Below are 19906 nucleotides of genomic sequence, written 5' to 3'. Positions count from 1 at the left end.
GAGTCGATATTCAAATTCTAGATTTAATTTTAAACTCGGATTATAAAAATTATCCTAATCCTTTTTGCATAATATAGGTATTCATCAATTTCATGTTAATTCGATTTCATATATGTAATTTAGCAAAAAAACTTTCCTTTCTATTCTATTAAATACTTGAACATATTGCCAGATCGATTTAGCAAAGATGTTTTTATTTCTGCAAGAAAACTGCATAAAATGAGTATCCTTACTGTACTTTGTATAATTGAGATTCTTCAAACTATTGTTCTCATCTTGAGTGTTATTCACACAACGTTTCAGTTAATGTAGTCTCCATCCTTCTCCAAGCTTATCTTGCCGAACTTGACAACCCGTATGGAATTTTGAACAGATTGCTTTATTTAATCTACAGAGTTAGCATGTTCTTGTTCCATGACTAGGCAGAAGCCCTAAGTAATTTACAATTGTATTTTTAATGATGCCCACATTGAGGATTCAGAATTCAGTTATAAGTTACGCTCTTCTGGAAGGTGAAGGTTGAACCCACATTGCAAACGACACTAAAATTCATTTGTAAGTTACACTCTTCTGGAGTTCTTCAGTAATCTGAATAACTAATCCTCATCTCAAAAATTCAGAAACAAAGCTTCACCGTAGTTGATCAGTCAAATTTCTTTGGTAAAATCTTTCGATATCTGCTTTGACAGTAGAAAGTACACAGTGTCAAAGAAACCTTTCTTGGCCATAATCTCTCAACTGAAATAAGATGATAGTGTATACTTAGTCTGTCAACTGAAATAAGATGATAGTGTATACTTAGTCTGTCAACTGAAATAAGATGATAGTGTATACTTAGTCTGTCAACTGAAATAAGATGATAGTGTATACTTAGTCTGTCAACTGAAATAAGATGATAGTGTATACTTAGTCTGTCAACTGAAATAAGATGATAGTGTATACTTAGTCTGTCATCGGTTGCTGAAGCCAGAAAAGAAGGACTCAATTTCAGCAGTTGATGAAGCTATCAAACACATTTTTTACATGTAGCTAGTAACATTTAATAAAAATAAAGTTGAGGAAAGCTAGATTGTTTTACGTTGACATGCTTTTTAGAATAAGACATGCTGATAAACTTTGTTTTTTTTCTCTTCTGCTATTTAACCTGGAATGGCTAATATTGTTGTTTATCTTTTTAACATTTTTTCACAAACAATGCCTATCAGTCATTCACATCAAAATGAACTCTGGCACAACTCCTCAACATACAAAACACAAATTGATGGTTCCATTTTATCTTTTAAGAACTTGACACGTAATAACATACAATATAGGAAATCTTTTTTAAATTTAAGATATCTTAACTTTAGCCCTTCTACTGTGTGTGTACATATAGAGTAAAAATCTGTCTTACGGCATTAAAATTTAGAAACAAAATACAGTACAGTATATAATACACATGTATATAATCAAATAACATTATAAATAACACAGTAAGGCAGGGCAAATACCGTAACCAGGGTCCGGAAAACACCGTATTCCACATCGTAACCTGAAAAATGTGTATCCTGGAGCCACCATATCCCAGGATTCTACTGTATATATATATATATATATATATATATATATATATGTATATAGAAGATATTTAGAAGGTTATCACAATACAGAGAATGAAATACAGACAGTGTTGAGGAAGAAAGACAAAAACAAGTGACAATCTATAAATCCATGTAGAGAAAGACTAATAACTGTGCCAAGTTTCGTTGCTCTACTTCTTTGGGAAGTGGGTCAGGGCATTACTTATTGCACGCCCCTCGTATATATATTTAGTAATGTGATTGATAATTTAAAATTCAAATTAAAAATCTGTTTCATAAGAAGGAACACAACAAAGTCAATAATTTGTACGATCGTTTCGGAAACGATGTTTTTATTGCGATAGACATTAAGTCATGAACAATAATTTTAACATATAGTTTTTTTTTAAAAGAAAGTCTCCTCATCAGCATGTTGTGTTCCTTCTTATGAAACAGATTTTTAATTTTAAATTTTAAATTATCAATCACATTACTAAATATTAAAGTAGGTCTAGGATATTTGCCTATCGAGCTTATTATATATCTGCATTACAACGAGCAATTTTTTTCTTGTAGTTTAATTAAATTAGTAATTTTACTATCACATTAAAATACAATCTGCTCTTTAGACTACTGTTCTAACCCCCCTTTAAATTATATATCTATATGAGAATAATGGAAATAGGATTCCGACGAAATAAATATAAAAAAGGAACCAATTATGATAGCCTTCTACATCTCTTCTATATACCTATCTAACACAATATATATATATATATATATATATATATATATATATATATATATATATATATATATATATATATATATATCCCCAAAACCTCTGGCCTTGATGGAGAGGAGACTAAAACTTGCTGCTATGCTTTCAAATTATCTGAAATAATAGCAGGTGGAGACCCGATTCCAAATATTTCTCATATCTCCCTTCTGTTGGAAATAGGGTACCTTTATGAATATCTCCAGTATCAAATAATCCTTATATACTGTGAATTTTACTTTATGTATGAAAACCAAAGAAAGGAGATATAACATGAGAAATATTTGGAATCAAGTCTTCCCTTGCTGTTATTTCAGAACATTTGAATCCATCGCAGCAAGTTTTAGTCTGGACAGAGGTTTTGGAGAAATATCAGATATTTTGTAATTCATAAGCAAAACTGCAAAAAAAAAAAAAAAATATGACTGATTGAAACATTTATTGCATAAACATGCAATATCTAGGATATTGTACACTGATATCTGACAATGCATAATACGTTTTCTGGCATACAATGTTATAACAAAATACAGTGGCAATATTTTGCCCAGGAAATGCTGCATTTATAAACACCTGTTCTATGCAGAATTGTTTGGGTTAGGATATTCATAACTCCTGGGCAACACCTGCTCTATCTAGGATATCGAGTACTTTGAATTAACTCATACTTAATAAAAGTATAATACCGTATGGCCCCCGGGGCAACACCAAGTTAAAAGACAGAAAATGCATTCAAACACACCTACTCTACCGAAGATTTTGGATTATTATATACCACTTACCAAATGTAATGCTGGGAATTTACATTTATTGTTTCTGTTTAGGACCTTAACAAAACCGTCCAAATAAAACTAAGGATGCATCCAGAGAACTACTAAACGACCCCTCTTCTCCCTAGTCTGAAGAAACGCCTAAGAAACATTAAAGAAAATGCCGAGTTGTTTATGAAAGGAATAAACTGAAATTAGTGTTTTATTTTCCAAAACTTAACCTGTCTCAGACAAAATCTGCTCTATAGCGATCTTAAAGATGAAAGAAACATTTCCATTATCTTAATCTTAGTAATTATATAACTCTGTGGGCTGTCCAGGCATACTTGCTTGAATCTTGTTTTTGATGATTGGGCAATTCCATCTTTTAAAAAAGGGATGACAACAAGTGAATATATATATATATGTGTGTGTGTGTGTGTGCATGGCTCAGACGCTAAGGAATGAGGGTGGAGAGTTCTATGTTTTGGCTTTGATTCTAGGTGATGGCATTAAAATCATCTTCTATATATATATATATATATATATATATATATATAAAAGCGAAAATGTATGTTCGCTTTCTGGGCATGTCCAAGAAAGGCTTTTTTCAAGAAGCAGTCGGTCAGCTCACAACTTCTTAAAACTTTTTATATAACATATAAATCATAATATCTACGAGTTAACAGAGGTCGCCTGTCTATTTAATTTGCTTGACTTTGAAAAGATAAATACTCAACATTTTTCGCTCGCCGCATATGGATTAGGCTTTTTCGTATAATAAAAGCGACACTAATTCTGGCGGTATTTTTTCCGGTCGCGATCGCCGGAAATGTCCGAAAGCAATCAGCTTTGATCAATGTGGAAATTTTCCTTATATCAAATATCTTGGAAAATAAAAATAAAAAAGCATTCCCGCAGTAAATAAAATACTGTCCCGCAGTCAAAGTTGACCTCATTAAGTCATTAAAACGTGCATCTGTCAATTCTAAATAATTAAATAAATTCAAACGTGTTTCCGTTAGTATTTCGTGGTGGCCCAATAGTTAACGTCACACGTTTTTTATTTTCACACTTTAATTTCCAACTTCGCCTCAAGAGTTCGGGTTCGATCCTCATACTTACCTACCAAAGCTTTTTTATTTTATTTTACCCCCCCCCAAACACAAACACCTGGGTGTTTTGATTTACCCAAAACCACACACACCTCCAAACACCCAGGCAACGCCAGGTACCCCCCTGCTAGTCTTCTATATATGTAAAAGGCAAATGCGCGCACATTTTTTGTATTTCTCGAAAAGGCTTTTTCCGCCGACGGTCCGGGGGGGGGGGTACTATTGCTTAGAACTGTTTATATAGCCCCTAGATAATAATATCTACGATTTGGGAACGTGGGTCGCCTCTAGATTTATTTACAGCGACTTTTACAAAATTATTGCTATTTCAGCCGGTCTTGTGTTCATTCAGCTTTTTTGTATAAAACCAAAACTAATTCAAAGCTAAGGCGTGTTCCCAGCACCTGCACCGGGGAATGTCCAGAAGCAATCAGCTTTGATCAATGTGGGGCCAAACTCCTTATATCAGACAATTGTTATTCAATCTGGACAATAGGGAGCTGATTTCCCCCTCCCCAACATCTTGAGGAAAAAACCAGTCAAAGTTGGGTAAACAAACCTAAAAGCTGCCCCGCAGCAAAAGTTAACTCCGTGACTTCTATTTGACCTCATTAATGAGGTCAAATAGAAGTAGCAGAGTTAACTTTTATTGTGGACACGTGTCATTTCTGTTTTGACTTATATAAATAAATTCAAACGCGTTTTAGCTACTCCTCGTTGCTGGCCGGAGCGGTAACGTGTCATGTTTTTTGCACACTTTATCTTGAGTTGTGAGTTCGAATCGTGGTGAGAGATGTCTTCTTTTTTTTTTTTTTTTTTAAATTTTTCATTTTTAAAGGTTTAATATTGAAACAGGGTTATTTAAGCCATTTTTCACATGTTTTTTTTATGGGGGGGTTTTATTTTTCAGATTTTTTAAAGAAGTTTTAATGTTCGTCTTTCTGTTTTTCTTTCCATCACATTCGCGTTTTCTGTTTCGTTTTTCCGATTTTAAGAAATTTAAACAGCGTTCGTTTGTCTTGCGTTAGTTTTTTTATTTTCGATTTTTTAAAGTTTTAACATTTTTTTATAATATTTAAACAGGGTGATTACTTCGCTTATTCTTTTGTTTTGATTTACCCCTCCCCCCCAAGCAAACACACCTCTAAACACCCGGGCAACGCTGGGTACCCCCGCTAGTCTATATATATAAAAGGCAAATGCGGCACTCGCATTTTTGTATGTCCCGAAAAGGCTTTTTTCGTTGACGGTCCCGGGGTTGGGGTACTATTGCTCAGAAGTGTTTATATATACCCTAGATCATAATATGTACGATTTGCAAACGCGCGTTGCATCTAGATTTATTTACGTCGATTTTTACAAAATTATTGCTATTTCAGCCCGTCTTGTGTTTGTTCAGCTTTTTTTGTATTAAACCGAAACTAATTCAAAGCTAACACGCTGTTCCTGGCAATCGCACCGGGGAACGTCCAGAAGCAATCAGCTTTGATCAATGTAGGGCCAAACTCCTTATATCAGACAATTGCTATTCAATTTGGACAATCCCCCTTTTATGGGGAGCTGGTTTCCCCCTCCCCAACATCTTGGGGAAACAACCGGCCAAAGTTGGGTAAACAAACCTAAAAGCTGCCCCGCAGTAAAAGTTAACTCTGCGACTTCTATTTGACCTCATTAATGAGGTCAAATAGAATGAGCGGAGTTAACTTTTATTGCGGGCACGTGTCAATTCTGTTTTTAATACTTTAATAAATTGAAACGTATTTCAGTTGCTCTTTGTTGGCCGAGCAGGTAACGTGTCAGGTTTTTTGCACACTTTATTTTCCACCTTCGCCTCAAGGCTTCGGGTTCGATCCTAACTACTTACCAAAACTGATTTTTTTTAAGCCTCCTCCCCCCCAACACAAACACCCGGGCAACGATTTTTTAAGAGAAGTTTTAACATTGTTTTAATATACGTATATATATATATATATATATATATATATATATATATATATATATATATATATATATATATATATATATAAACAGGGTTGTTACTTCGCTTATTCTTTTGTTTTGAACCCCCAAATACACACACATCTTTAAACACCCGGGCAACGCCGGGTACTCCCGCTAGTATATATATATATATATATATATATATATATATAGTTTTGATCTCACTATTATATGCTAGGTTCAATATAATAATATAGAATAGAGAATTGTCTCTATAATAATAAATATGTAATTTGCATGAATTAAAATATTTAAATGTATCTTACGACCAGGCAACCTGCTAGTTTTAGATCCTCAAACCTTTCTTTCAATAAGGTACACACACACACGAGTTTAGTTTGTTTGGCTTACATCTGTATGACCTCCTTAGAGAACTACTCTATTCAACTGAAGGAATATACTATTTGGAGAAATGTGTAGGGGGGGGGGAGAATAACGGAGATTTTTTAATTATTTTGGAGATTGATATGCGATGTCTATTTGGAGGAGGAGAGGAAGAAATCTTTAAATATCTTATGGTCAGCCCTGGATTGGAATTTAATTGCTCTGAACTATTGCCCACATAGGAGGGTGGGTGGAGCAGACAAGCCCTCTGGCTGTTGCCTTACAATGAAAGAAACTCCCTGTGCATTCCTTCTCCCACACCTGCACCACATGTTACTACTTTTTTACTCTTATTTCCTATTTGTATAAAATAGAGTAAAATGTTATTTTATCCGTTCATGGAATTCCCAAACGGAGAATCCCAAGATATTATGTGATATTATTAAATGCTATATATTTTTTTTTTCTCACTATTTTTCGATATTGTAAGATTTGCTTTTTTTTTTTTTCTTTTTAAAAGTATTTGATTGTTATTGTAAAAAGGTTTTGACTTGTAATGGGGGTATGAGACAAATGGATTCGCCAATCATTTTTATAACCAACGGTTGTGCTAAACAACCAATCAAAACGTCGCAAAATTATTATAAAAATCGTATATATATATATATATATATATGTATATATATATATATAAACATATATATGTATATATATATATATATATAAACACATGGTAAGTTATGGAAATATAGTTATGACAATCTAGCTACATAGAATTTATGACAATCTAGCTACATAGAATTTTTTTTTTACATATAAGGGACCTTGTGTCAATGGCGATTAGATTAGTTAGTATGGAGTTTAGCATAGGAACATTGAGTGCATGTCATGATAACCCAAATCTCCAAAACAATCATTCTCAGGATTGAATCAAGGATGGTTGATATGGAGGTTAAGACAGAACAAAAGGTCAGCTACGTCATGGACTGCATTTAATTCTTCGCCGCCATCTTGGTTACTGATCTGAACTACGCCGCCATCTTTGTTCAACACAAATGTCTCAAAACTTAACAGTTATCCAATTACCTTACACTTCTAAAATCGGCTAAAGGTGCTTGTGTGATCGAAAACTGTTGAGAAAAGGGTTACTCTCCTTTACTCACCAATAAACGATCAGGTTAGCGTAAAAAATTTAAACCATTGTAATTTATTTTGTGCATTTGTTATGACTTTAAAAAATATATCGCCATGATTAATTTATTAATTTTTTTTTTTCAAATTACTAAAGCGTCATTCATATCTTGTTCTGCGACCCAGGTTGACTCTAAAATTTATCTTGAATCAACAGAAAGGGAATCATCTTCCTGTCCTCACACAGCACTACTGACCAACGATTTCCTAGGAGAATTTGGCCAGGAAATATTGTCTCATCCTGCATATTTTCCTGACCTAGCTCCCTTGGATTATCACTTATTTCGAGGGTTTAGATGATCTTGGACTAACATCCCAAGAGGAGATTAAACACGAGTTTAATTCATATTTCACATCAAAACCTAAAGAATTTTACAAACGAGACATAAGCTTGTTGACATATGAAATTTTACAAACGAGACGTAAGCTTGTTGACATGAAATTAAGAGAGAAGTGGTATTGTTATGAACACAGTTTTTCAAGATGAAATTTTAAATCAACAAAAACTTTTTAAAATATATATTAAACACATAAAACATGGCAATCAAACGTTCCTTTCTTAATTTTTTTTTTACATATAAGGGACCTTGTGTCAATGGCGATTAGATTAGTTAGTATGGAGTTTAGCATAGGAACATTGAGTGCATGTCATGATAACCCAAATCTCCAAAACAATCATTCTCAGGATTGAATCAAGGATGGTTGATATGGAGGTTAGACAGAACAAAAGGTCAGATGAGTTCGACAAAACAAAAGTACGAGTCAAGATAATAAATGCTGAGAGAAAACAAAGGTTTTCAAATCAGTGTCTGTGGAGGTTGAACAGGCAACATCAAATAATGCGAGTCTGCCAGGGTTTGCACAATGTAGAAAGAAAATTTTGATAATCACTAAATGTGAAATGTTACATTGATATTTCTGTCCTCATGTCACTATTTCAGCTAAGTTTAGCTAAATAACTAAAAGAACCTTAATCTCTCTTTTTGGTGCAAGTCAATTTTCTCCAAAATAAAACCTTTAGGACACTCAGCAGATGTCTCCTTGTATTTCTTTTAGCAATGAAAAGAAGTAAAAATTGCATAAAAAAGAAACTATAAAAGGATTGAGAATTAAAAGGACCCATGTATACAGACTGTGAATAACTAAAAACAACATAATCCCCCCCCTACATATTTTGATGTACGATTTGAAACCTACATTTCATGAACACTTGTTTACACTTGGCAGATATAAGTCTTTCCTGTTTGCAAATACTAGTAGAAATGATAGTTCATAGGAATGATAGCTTGTAGAAATGATACCTTGCAGGAATAATGCCTAGTAGAAATGTTACCTAATATAAGTGATAACTCATAGAAATAACTATATAACTAAATAAACAGTAAAACCAATGTCTAATAAAAACGATACCACGTAGAAATAACTTGTACTTACGTGTGCAATTAATAAATGATCTGCGAGATTTGTGCTGCTTGAAACTCATTGTATTTCTCTTAAGCACCAATAAATATCAAACTTGGATTTCTGGCCTCATTTCAACAACCAATCTATCAGGAATATTTAATTGTATTTGCAGACTTGCGTTCTCTAAACACTCCCCAAAATGTTTACACCCTCTCCCTTCATTTATAATCAGTTGAGAAAATTCACAAGTACTCACCTATATACATGACAACATACGCAATAGATCTCCTCTGCTAGTAGTAAGTTTTTTATCGCCCAGTGGTAAAGGTGTTAGACTTTAGTCACTAGGGTTCCTGGTTTTAAAGTTAGCTAGATTCAGCCGTGTTGTAGAAGCCAAAACATGTGTTTGTGAAATATATATGTATATATATATATATATATATATATATATATATATATATATATATATATATATAAACACATGGTAAGTTATGGAAATATATTTATGACAATCTAGCTACATAGAAGTGTCCATGTTTCATCTCCATAGAGAATCGCCAGGCTAACAATTCCCTATGGAGATTAAATGTAAGAAGTCTGCATAACTAGATTGACATAAATACATTTCCATAACTTACTACCTAGTTCTATTCAGACATTGAGCACTGTTGAAATTAATACAGAAAATCAATACAAAAAATACATCTCCTTATAACATTTTTTATAGATACAATATATATATATATATATATATCATCGGTCACTCGCGTCCAAGTAAGACTGTCCTCCGTTGTGGCTTCTGTGGGTCCTCAGATGAGCATAGAGCCCAATCCTAGACCCAATTTTTCTTGTGCAATTTGGGCAGATAAAGGTAGTGGTGGTGGGGTGGAGTGTGTCTGATTGATAATCTGTCCTTTCTGTGCTTGCGCTTATCCTCAGCAGCTTGATTTAGGTCACTGCTATAAAGCGCAGCACCTTTGTGGACAGCGCTCCTCCATGCCAACCTGCTCCCAGCCACGTCCTCTCATGTCTCAAGGTCCATGTGAAACCGCTTTAAATTTACTTTGATGTTGTCCTTATACCTCATCTTTTGGCCACCCTGGGCATGCTTTCCCTCAACAAGCTGAGAGTAGAAAATCTGTTTTGGGAGGCGGAGATCCGGCATTCGGACAACATGACCAGTCCATCTGAGCTGGCGTTGAGCAACAGTAGCGGTGATAGTAGGAATATATATATATATATATATATATATATATATATATATATATATATATATATGGAAATATTATAGACTTTCTGGTTGTACTTAAGAAAAAGAAGGAAACGAAGAACAAAATATTTTGAAAGATATACCTGTTAGCATAGGCTGTTACAACATTTAATGAATAGTTAAATTTCTTAAAGTTGGGAACTAAAGGAAGATGTTTAAATGAATATAGAAATATCAACACGAGTCTTTAATTTTGTACTAAAATAGCATAATGAATAATAAAAAAAACACACACATATTTCTCTCACCTATATTGTCTTTGGCTCCATGGCCAGAAAGTGTTTTTGTAAAATTAAATAGTATCATTAATCTTTGAAAAGTTGATGCATGATGTGAAAACATCTGCTAGTAATGGAAACATTAACAAAAACTTTACAAAAACACACCCATTCACATGAAAATCAAAATGCTATATAAGTTATGAAAATATATGGCAATTAAGCTACACAGAATCTTTCACATTTCATCTTTGTAGGAAATCACCAAATGAAATTTTTGTTCTCTGGTGTTTTTATATATGCACACAGTGTGCAGTTTGGCTAGTTAACTAATCAGATTCATTATAATTATTGCTTGTGGATTAATGTTTTCATCAGCCAATGTTCGGACTTCACTCAGACAAAGATTTGGCTGACTTCTCCCTATTCTATTGTTCTAGTTTGTATAAAGTAACAACTATTTTTTAATGTATTTTTTTATCATAAAGTAAAGTTTATTCTGTGTGTACATTTCTTTGCTATTTCACTAATAGAAGAATAAGAGGCGAATCAAATGAGGTATAGTTTGTTTAAACAGTTACAATTAATTTAGCTTAAATTTGTGTTTTTTATTTTTATTTTAACCACATAAAAGCCATTCTTGACATCGCTTCATCCTTGTGACAATATCCTCCACCCGGGCAATGATGGGTACTCCCTGCTAGTTGCATATAAAAAACATTCTGATTTAATAAAGCGATAAAAGCAGGAGAACAAAGTAATAAAAAAAACCATCAACATTTATTTTTATAAAGAAAACATTACTGAAATAGATTGAACACCATTTTATAATAGAGCAAAAGAAAATGCGATTTATATTCAGTTTTGTTTATCTAGCTTCCATGGCCAGAAGATGTGACACAAGCTCAGAAAGTAGGAGTGGAAGAGCACTCAAGTTGAACAAAAATTGCCTGGGCAGCCTCATTGGCATTTTCTGGTAGGGGTGCCCCAGGCAATCAACAAAAACATCAAGTCAAGGCTCCTTCAGTCTTTAACAGACTATGGATAGCCACGAAGAGGTGGCTGTGTGTTAAATTTTTGTGACAGGAGGTGCACAATCTCCAACCACACATCTGAGTCGACTTGTTAAATACCAGTGGCAACTGAAGTGTATTTACAAGACGACTGGAAACAAATGCTGAGATAAGCGGAGAGCAAATACAGCGCCTAAAATTCCCAAATGGTCACCCATCTGGTATTAACCAGGCTGAACCTTGCTTAACTTCAGTGATCTGGCGAGAACCGGTGTGTCAAGGCGATTATGCCGTATATAATATATATACAACAAAAACCTAATCTCTTCTAAAAGTGTAAGAAGATATAAATCAAAGAAGTCATAAAATCAGAGGATCTCCTCGAACTGACAAGAACCATACCTTACACCAACAGAGAACAAGGCATTCTCAAAAATAACCTAGACTGAACAGATCTGATTTTGCAATTGAAACACATATTTTACAGTTAAAGCAGTAAAATCAAAAATTGTTTTCCTATATCAATATTAGGTATAATAAAAAACGACATCTTGCTGCAATAAAAATAAGTGTAACAGTATAAGAAATTATATAAATGAATAACACCAACAGGGTTACCTCTACGCCTCTGTGCTTAAGTACACAAGAACCAGTGAATGATAAATCCTCTTTACGCAATCTCAGTGGGATGCATAAAATTTAACTGTGATAACCAAAAGTTACTATGCCCTCCCCCCAAAAGAAAACAAACAAACAACCCAACTAAGTTACAAGCTAACCGAACTGTTTTCATCAGATGAGTTAACTCTGCAACTAGTTGGAACAGTCGACTAATCCATGCAGATGAGCCACTTTGTCAGATAAGCACAGATGGCATTCTCATGGTCAAACATAATATAAACAGGCAAAAGTTTTTGTTTTTTTATTTTGTTGCATTGACGTACTGGTGATTCTATCTCATAACTCTTGCTTGTACTCCAGTAATTTCTGTTGTTCCTACTGAGTTTTTAAAGACTTAATCTAAAACAATGCTAATGAAATATGATGTAGAAACTCCTTTTTCATCTGCAAATAATGCATCACCAGAATAAAAAAAACAAAAAAAAAAAACTCATACTTTCATTTCAGACAGTTTTAATGAAGACAAAACAAGACCATGTCAGGAGATTTCAAGCCCTTTGTTTTTATTTTTATAAAAACAATATAAGCACAATTTTTAACACTGCTATTGCAATGTCCATAAAAGGTATTGTTTTTTAAAAGGATAAAAAAAAACATTTGCTTGCAATTCTTTCTACATTTTGGCACTCATAACATGCTAAAACACAATGGAAATAAATTCATAAATGGAAAACAGAAAATACACATTAAACCCAAGGCAAATTGCATGAATAGTCATCTGATTGAAAGAGATTAAATTCCACTCATTTCTCTTGAATTTAAGAGTCTTAAAATGAATACAGATTAATTTGTCATTCATAGTAATTAATCTCACATCAGTGGCCAGAGCTCTTAAAATGAGGGTAGAGACTTGAAAAAACAAGGAGAGAAGGCCAAGAAAAGTACACTTCTGGCAATGTAATAGGTTTAAAGAGAGGGCTTAGCTGTTGACTCCCTTTAACAGCCATGCATGAGATTTCTTCAACCAAGGAGAAAAACATCTGCTCTTGCAAAAAAAAAAAAATAAATAAAATGAGATGGTTAGAAAGAAGAGAGGGAGATTAATTTAGATTTGTAAAGATGAAATGAATAAGCAGGAGCAGCAACATCAGGTTTATTTTTCAAGATAGAAACTGAGAGACTGATAGAAATACAGAGATTGAAAATTAAATAGTAATATGATTTATTTGATTGCGAGGAGATAGAAACAAAATGTTATGAAATTTTTTTTTTTTTTTTTTTTTTTTTTTTTTTTAAACAAGCCGAGCATGCGAGGTCTCCCTTCATAAGTAAATAAGTCTAGAGGGGCAATCAGAGTTATCCCGGAAAATCCGTTGTGGAAAAAATTTGCTTTCACCATGACTAATGTGTGTGCAAATTTTTTAAAAAATCCAAGGCGTGGTTATTGAGAAAAGTGCAAACAAATGGGAGTGAATTACTGGGTTCAATTTCTCCTTTGTTGGGGGACCAATAAATACAATTACACATGATGCAACTGAGATGACGGTTATGGTTAATTTTTAGGGGGGGGGGAGTGACTACATACCTTTTCTTTTAAACATCCTCTAAGTAAATACAGATGTAGGTACATTAAATAATTATGTATTTTTTCTATTTACAGCACAGCACAATGTAATATGTCGCATTTTTTTCTCTTAATTGTTATATAATGAAAGCCCTCTGTGGCACTATTTTTTAGTATCACTGTTTCTAACAGCATGGCCGGGTGGTTATTTGGCCATGTGCGTAGAAATACAAAGAAACACCTTCCAATAATTCCCTTTCCTAGAGCTCTCTCTTGTTTGAAGACACATATTCTGTCTCTCCGTAAAGGGGGGGGGGAGAGAGCACCCCCCTCCCTCAAAACTAGTTAGGTTAGTTAGCTTTGAAAAGCCTATTGTCCAGTTTTAAATTGTAAAAGTTTTTTGTAATATATTGTATCTAATGTAAAATAAAATAGTTATGTTCCATATATATTACAATTGTGTCAAGTGTCGTTTTTCTTGTGTCTGCCATAAATGCCTTCATAAACGCCCTCATTGAAACAATGAAACAGTCCCCGGAAGATGAAGAAAGAAAATTCCAGTCAGAACGCCACCAAGGGTGAAGAAGTCAAGACATTTCCTGAGAGAAGGAGCCACGCAGCACATCCAGCGTCTCAGGTATGCTTTTCTTCTTATAGACCGTAATGACGGTCATCTTCATATCTTCCCAGACCTGCTTTAAGACATTTACTATAACATGTCTGTCGGTCACACCTCAGTGACCAGCAGATAGTGGTATACCTCGTTTGGGTGAAGGAAATGAGCCATAGAACGGTTGGAGGTTGGGATGATTGATCAGGGGTCAAGAGATGATTCCACCCAGCCCCATGGATAAGTGGAAAAGTTTGACATCATTTCTGAAAAAAGGAGGAGGGGGAAGGATCCTGCTTTTTTTTATTTTTTACCAACTGAGTGAGCAGTCAAAAAAAGAACATTGGTCATAAAAATGCAAATGAAGGTCATACAGACAAACAATACAAGTCTAGCATAAAATGGTGGCCAAATTGATTTCTATATATTTCTAATGAATCTCTCTTATACAGTGAGCAACTTTCTAATGTATATCTCTCTCTTTAACTGTATTGTTACTGTGATCTAAAGTTAATAAACCATCCACTTAAAAAAAAGCCTCATGTGTCCATTTGAATTAATTAAATTGACAATGAAAACACGGGGTACAGGCCACCGTGTGAATAGTGAGGCTGTATAGCCCTCAGGTGACACCAGTATTTAGACTTTTAATTTTTATTTCATGTTCCATTTGAAACATTTTTTTTGTTCAATTAATAATCGAGGTAGTTGGTTGGAAAAGTACCTTACAGGTTAATCCCAGCTCCCTTTAAAGTGTTGATGTTTTGTACATTTTCATATTAAATTATGACATTTATTATTGTCATTATTGTATTCAATATATGTAAAGCGAAATTATATTATAAAGATTAAAACAACAATTGAAGATTTTATTTTCAAAAGATTCTATGTTTGTTGATTAAGCATCAGAAAATGGATTCCATATCTAACAATAAAATATTGATGTTTACAAATTAACAATTAACTTACATATATTTAAAAAAAAAAAATAAATGAAAACAATATAAATCGAATATTTCGGTTGACTTTGACCTTCCCCCGAGGAGTTATAGACATTTGTTTTGTTTTTTTACGTCATTGTTGAAGTTATGTTATAACAATGGATGTTGGTGATAGTCGATCTCCCCTGGTGTCAAATAGAGACATCCAAACATTTTATTTCAATTTGGAGATCATTTTTGTTTTTATATCAATTCAATATTAAAACAACAAGGTTTTTAAGATAGAATAAAGTCTCAGCCTTTTTTTAAATTACAGGAGTAAATATTCTCATTAACAATTCAAATAAAAACATTAGCACAAACTAGATAGGTTTATAATTCCCTTCCTTCAAATTGATTTAAAAGGGTCACAAAATGGATGTCCATTCAGCCATGAATCACAAACCTTAGACAACAAAAGGCAGGAAAAAAAAAAAAAAAGAAAAGGTGTGTAAGAATACTTACTTTTAATCGCCAAAAAGGATAATTGCTGTCTGTATTTTCACGTATAAAAAAGCGTGCAGTCTTCGTTGCAGAACTAAGCATATGTTCTGCTGGCATGCCTTGGGTTTGGGAAATATAACGAATCTGGGGGAAAAAAAAAAATCTTGGATAACAATTCTTAATTCCACTTTACAAAGAAATTTTTCCATAATGAAAAGCAATATTAATAATTGTTAACATTTCATTTTTTTTAAAATTTGCATTATTAAGCTTTTTCATAATTTCTATGCTAAATACAATGATTCAAATAAACTTTAAATGTTCTTTTCTTTTATTAAAGTGTTTCCATAATACTTATACACACACACACACATCTAATACAGGGAAGTTTTTTGTATCTATATCTTTATTTTCTTCTATCTTCCAGTTACATTATCTTTGACAATGCCGGGTAACCCTGCTAGTGTATGTAATACATATTTCATTAAATATTATGAACAATTTATGTCTGCATAATTTTGCTTTGATCTGTTCTTAGTTCCTTATTAGTTTTGGGGTTTTACTTCTGAAATCTCCTTGTAGAAAACATCAGAACACACAATTAACAAACTAAAACTACATATATTAGAAGCCTTGCATAACAAGACAAAAAAACAAAACATCAACAAAACTGACTTTAATAATAACATTGAAATGTTTATAATACCTCATTAACACTATAACCATTATAGGATTCCTACCAAAAACTACTGATAAATACATAATACTTTTTTTTAACGCTTGAACATGAATCCAAATTGATCTGAAAGTACTAGAACTCAAAATGAGTATGGCAGATATATCAAGCAATTTCAGTTTAAAAGCCATAAACTAATAAAGAACTAAGAACAGAAAGCAATATTATGCAAACATAAATTGTCTGACATTTAATAAAATATGTTTAAAAGAAAAAATACAAAATGCTGACCCAATGTAATCATCAATTTTGATAGTTAATTTATATTTCAAAATAAATGGTCCATTTTCAGACACCTGTTATACACACACACACAGGCATACATACATACATACATGCATATACACATAATTTAAATTTAATTTTCTACACCAATTTAAAATTAATTTTATCACATTTCTTCCCAATAGAAATGTACTTCCATTGTTATAAAAATGAATTGCTCATTTGCTTAATTAAATTTTTTTTTTCAATTATTAATGTTGCATTTTATGAAAAGTAGGAAAAAGAAAACAGAAACGGATCCATCGATCATTTTTAGAAGATAAAGATTAACTCGATTGCAACAGAACTCTTTTCCTGAAAGACTTTCGTTTATTATTCAAAACAAAGTCAAATATCTGTAGACATATATCATCTCATTGACATTTGACACTAAAGAGACTTTAAGTGATTGAGTGGTTGTAGTTATGGAAAGACTCATTTCCTAGATTAGTGAATCCTTTTTATATATTAAAAAAAAAATCAATCGGAAATTATGACCATGAGGTAATGTTAAACCAAACAGTCAGATTTAAGTGTACAAAATCAAAAAGCTGGCCAAGGACAAATGACTCAAGTTTTAATATGAATGGCTTACTGAAAAGTTTAACGCAAAATTCTATTTATATTTATGACTGGTGGTCAATTTTGCTAAAACTAACATTATATAAATCTATATTTAGCCAAGTCACACAATACGGAAACTTAGTTAAAAGTTATTATACAAGACATGGACAGCTGTTGTACAGCAATAAGCAAGCTCTGCTTTTCTAAGCTAAATCAGAATAGATTATTCTATTGTGATCTTGTGGATAGCTTTGAACATAGCTCCTTAAATATAAGAGAAAAAGGAACCTGTTAATGCCATTACTAATTAATGTAAAGGTTTTTATTAAACTAATATCAAAACAGTCATCCCACAATCGAAAGATGAAAGAACATTGTAGGAGTGAGGATAAGCAGGTTGTTTTGTTTTATGGCGGATCAACCCTTTTCAGGTTATTTAATACTAAATCCAGTAATAGTGGAAAAAGGTATTTATGCTTCAAGTTTTTTATGTCTCCAAATACTTATTCATGATATTTGGTTTGGTTGTTTTGTAGAGGAAATTATTGCTTCTTTTTTTTTTTATTTGCAGAACATGATTGAGTTTTACAAAGGTAAAGGGAAAAAATAACATCACTTTTTGATAAATTTTAGGTTAGGAAGCCAATATCTTCAGACAGCCTGATCTGGTAGTACCAGGTAAGATAAGCAGGGACACCAGATGGAAGGTCCATGTCAAGTAGACTGGGGATCGCCTCCCCCCCCCCTGCCCCTGAACTGTGGTCACAATGGGATAAAACCAAGGGAAGGTGGGGAATTAGTCTGCCAGGTTTAAAATGAAAATGGACACGACAAAAATGTGTGACTCATGCAAACCTGGACGTGACCAATCAAACAACAGTTCTGCAGCACTTTTATGTCGGCCTTACAAAGCTTTGAATCGAGATACATATGCTACAAAACCTTGCATTTAGAATTCATATTCCAACTTTGATCAAAACCCATTAAATGATTTTGATTTGAGAAAACTGTTTAAAGTTAAACTTAAATGCTCTTAATTTGAAACCAAAATAATCTTAATTACTGTTTGTCATAAGTTTAGATTAGAATTCATGCAAATCGGAAATATAGGTTGTTTTCATATTATCCTGCCCATCATCACTCCAATGAAACTGAAATTTTAGTATTATTTAATATTATAATGTCGAATATTGTTAAAATTTCACAAAAAATCAAAAAGTATTTGAAGTTTTACGAAAGGCTTCCATCTATCGTTTGCATAAAACTAAATATATCCAATATTACCCCACCCTTACATATAGCAGCTGTGAATCAAAATTCATCATAATCAGTTAATTAGTTTCAGAGTTTATCCCATATACTGCATGTAGTCCTTAAAGGATAGAGTAATTTCTGTAGGAAATCTGAAGTAGGAGAGTTCAAGGCATAGCAGAGCAAGAATAAAAGTTAAAAGAAAAAAAAAATTAGCTAACCAAATCTCATGAATTTATTTTAACCCTATAAATAATAGGGCATCTTTAGATGAGCAGATATATTAATCAATCATTATGTGAAAAGAACAATGCTTATAACAATGGCTTATTCTAAATTGAATCAAGTAATGGATTGTTAAAAATAATGAGGTTTTCAAAAGAGGAGAGCAACAAATAAAGAATGTACAAAAAATAATTATAAAAGAAAAACAATTTCTCAGCACTTTCCTAAATTATTAAAAGCTCAAAAAAAAAAAGAATATGTTTGAAAAATCTTAATTATGTAAAAATCTATCAAGTTGCTGATTAGAAAATTGTCTTTAGCTGTCGGCGATTTTGGTTCTCCCGTTTCGAATAATGAGCAGATCAACAAAGTGGACAGAAATTCTATGGATTATTTAAAACGAGTCTTTATTTATTCTTCTTCTATTCTAAAAGATTAAGATTAGAAAAAAACAAAACAAAAAAAAACAACAAAACAAAACATAGCCATGCATGTATACTTTTGAAAAGAATGATTCGGATTAAATACTATGTGAAACAATTTCCTTTTGTTCCTGGTATCTGTTTAGTACTATTTGGTACAAATTCATATTTACCCAGACAAACAGCTGCTTTGAAAGTAACCCACACTAAATGGTGTAGCCTAATTTTGAAAACTCCAAGAAAATATAAATATGCACATCAAATCCGTTGCCAAGGTCATTGAAAAAATGGTGGGATCCTTCTACCGCTCCAGTAGATATCTCACTGCTGATGCAATTCTTTACCTGTAAGAGCCAGGTAAGTCCAAGGATGGAGTATTGTTGCCACATCTGGACAGGAACTGCTAGAAGACCTTATCCTGCCTTGACAGAGTTCAAAATAGACTTTGTAGCCTAGTGAGGGATACCCTTTTCTCTTCCCTGCAATCTCTTTTTCACAGAAGAGATGTTGCGAGCTTGTTTTTGCTTTATCGTTATTTTCATGGCAAGCGCTTGTCTGAGCTCCAATCTATGGTCCTTCTTCAAACTTTCACGAAAAATACTC

General features: G+C 32.9%; 1 protein-coding gene across 20 annotated transcripts in view; it reads right to left on the bottom strand.

Moving 5' to 3' along the window:
* The window catches only part of LOC145293296 (homeodomain-interacting protein kinase 2-like), a 288357-nt gene that overhangs the window by 119139 nt on the left and 149312 nt on the right, over positions 1–19906 (bottom strand). For all 20 annotated transcript variants that reach the window (XR_013869708.1, XR_013869707.1, XM_080139909.1 and 17 more), the window contains exon 4: positions 15863–15985. Coding sequence is in view for 18 of the 20 variants with exons in the window: in XM_080139909.1 (XP_079996035.1) it covers positions 15863–15985 (123 nt within the window). In the remaining 2 variants the exon portion in view is untranslated. The remainder of the gene's footprint in view (positions 1–15862; positions 15986–19906) is intronic.

The sequence above is a fragment of the Euprymna scolopes genome, chromosome 14 (genome assembly GCF_053919585.1).
Source record: "Euprymna scolopes isolate OS-2025 chromosome 14, ASM5391958v1, whole genome shotgun sequence".
Lineage (NCBI taxonomy): Eukaryota > Metazoa > Mollusca > Cephalopoda > Sepiida > Sepiolidae > Euprymna > Euprymna scolopes.
Note: the sequence above shows the minus strand (reverse complement) of the source record. Positions and strands in the feature narration are given on the sequence as shown.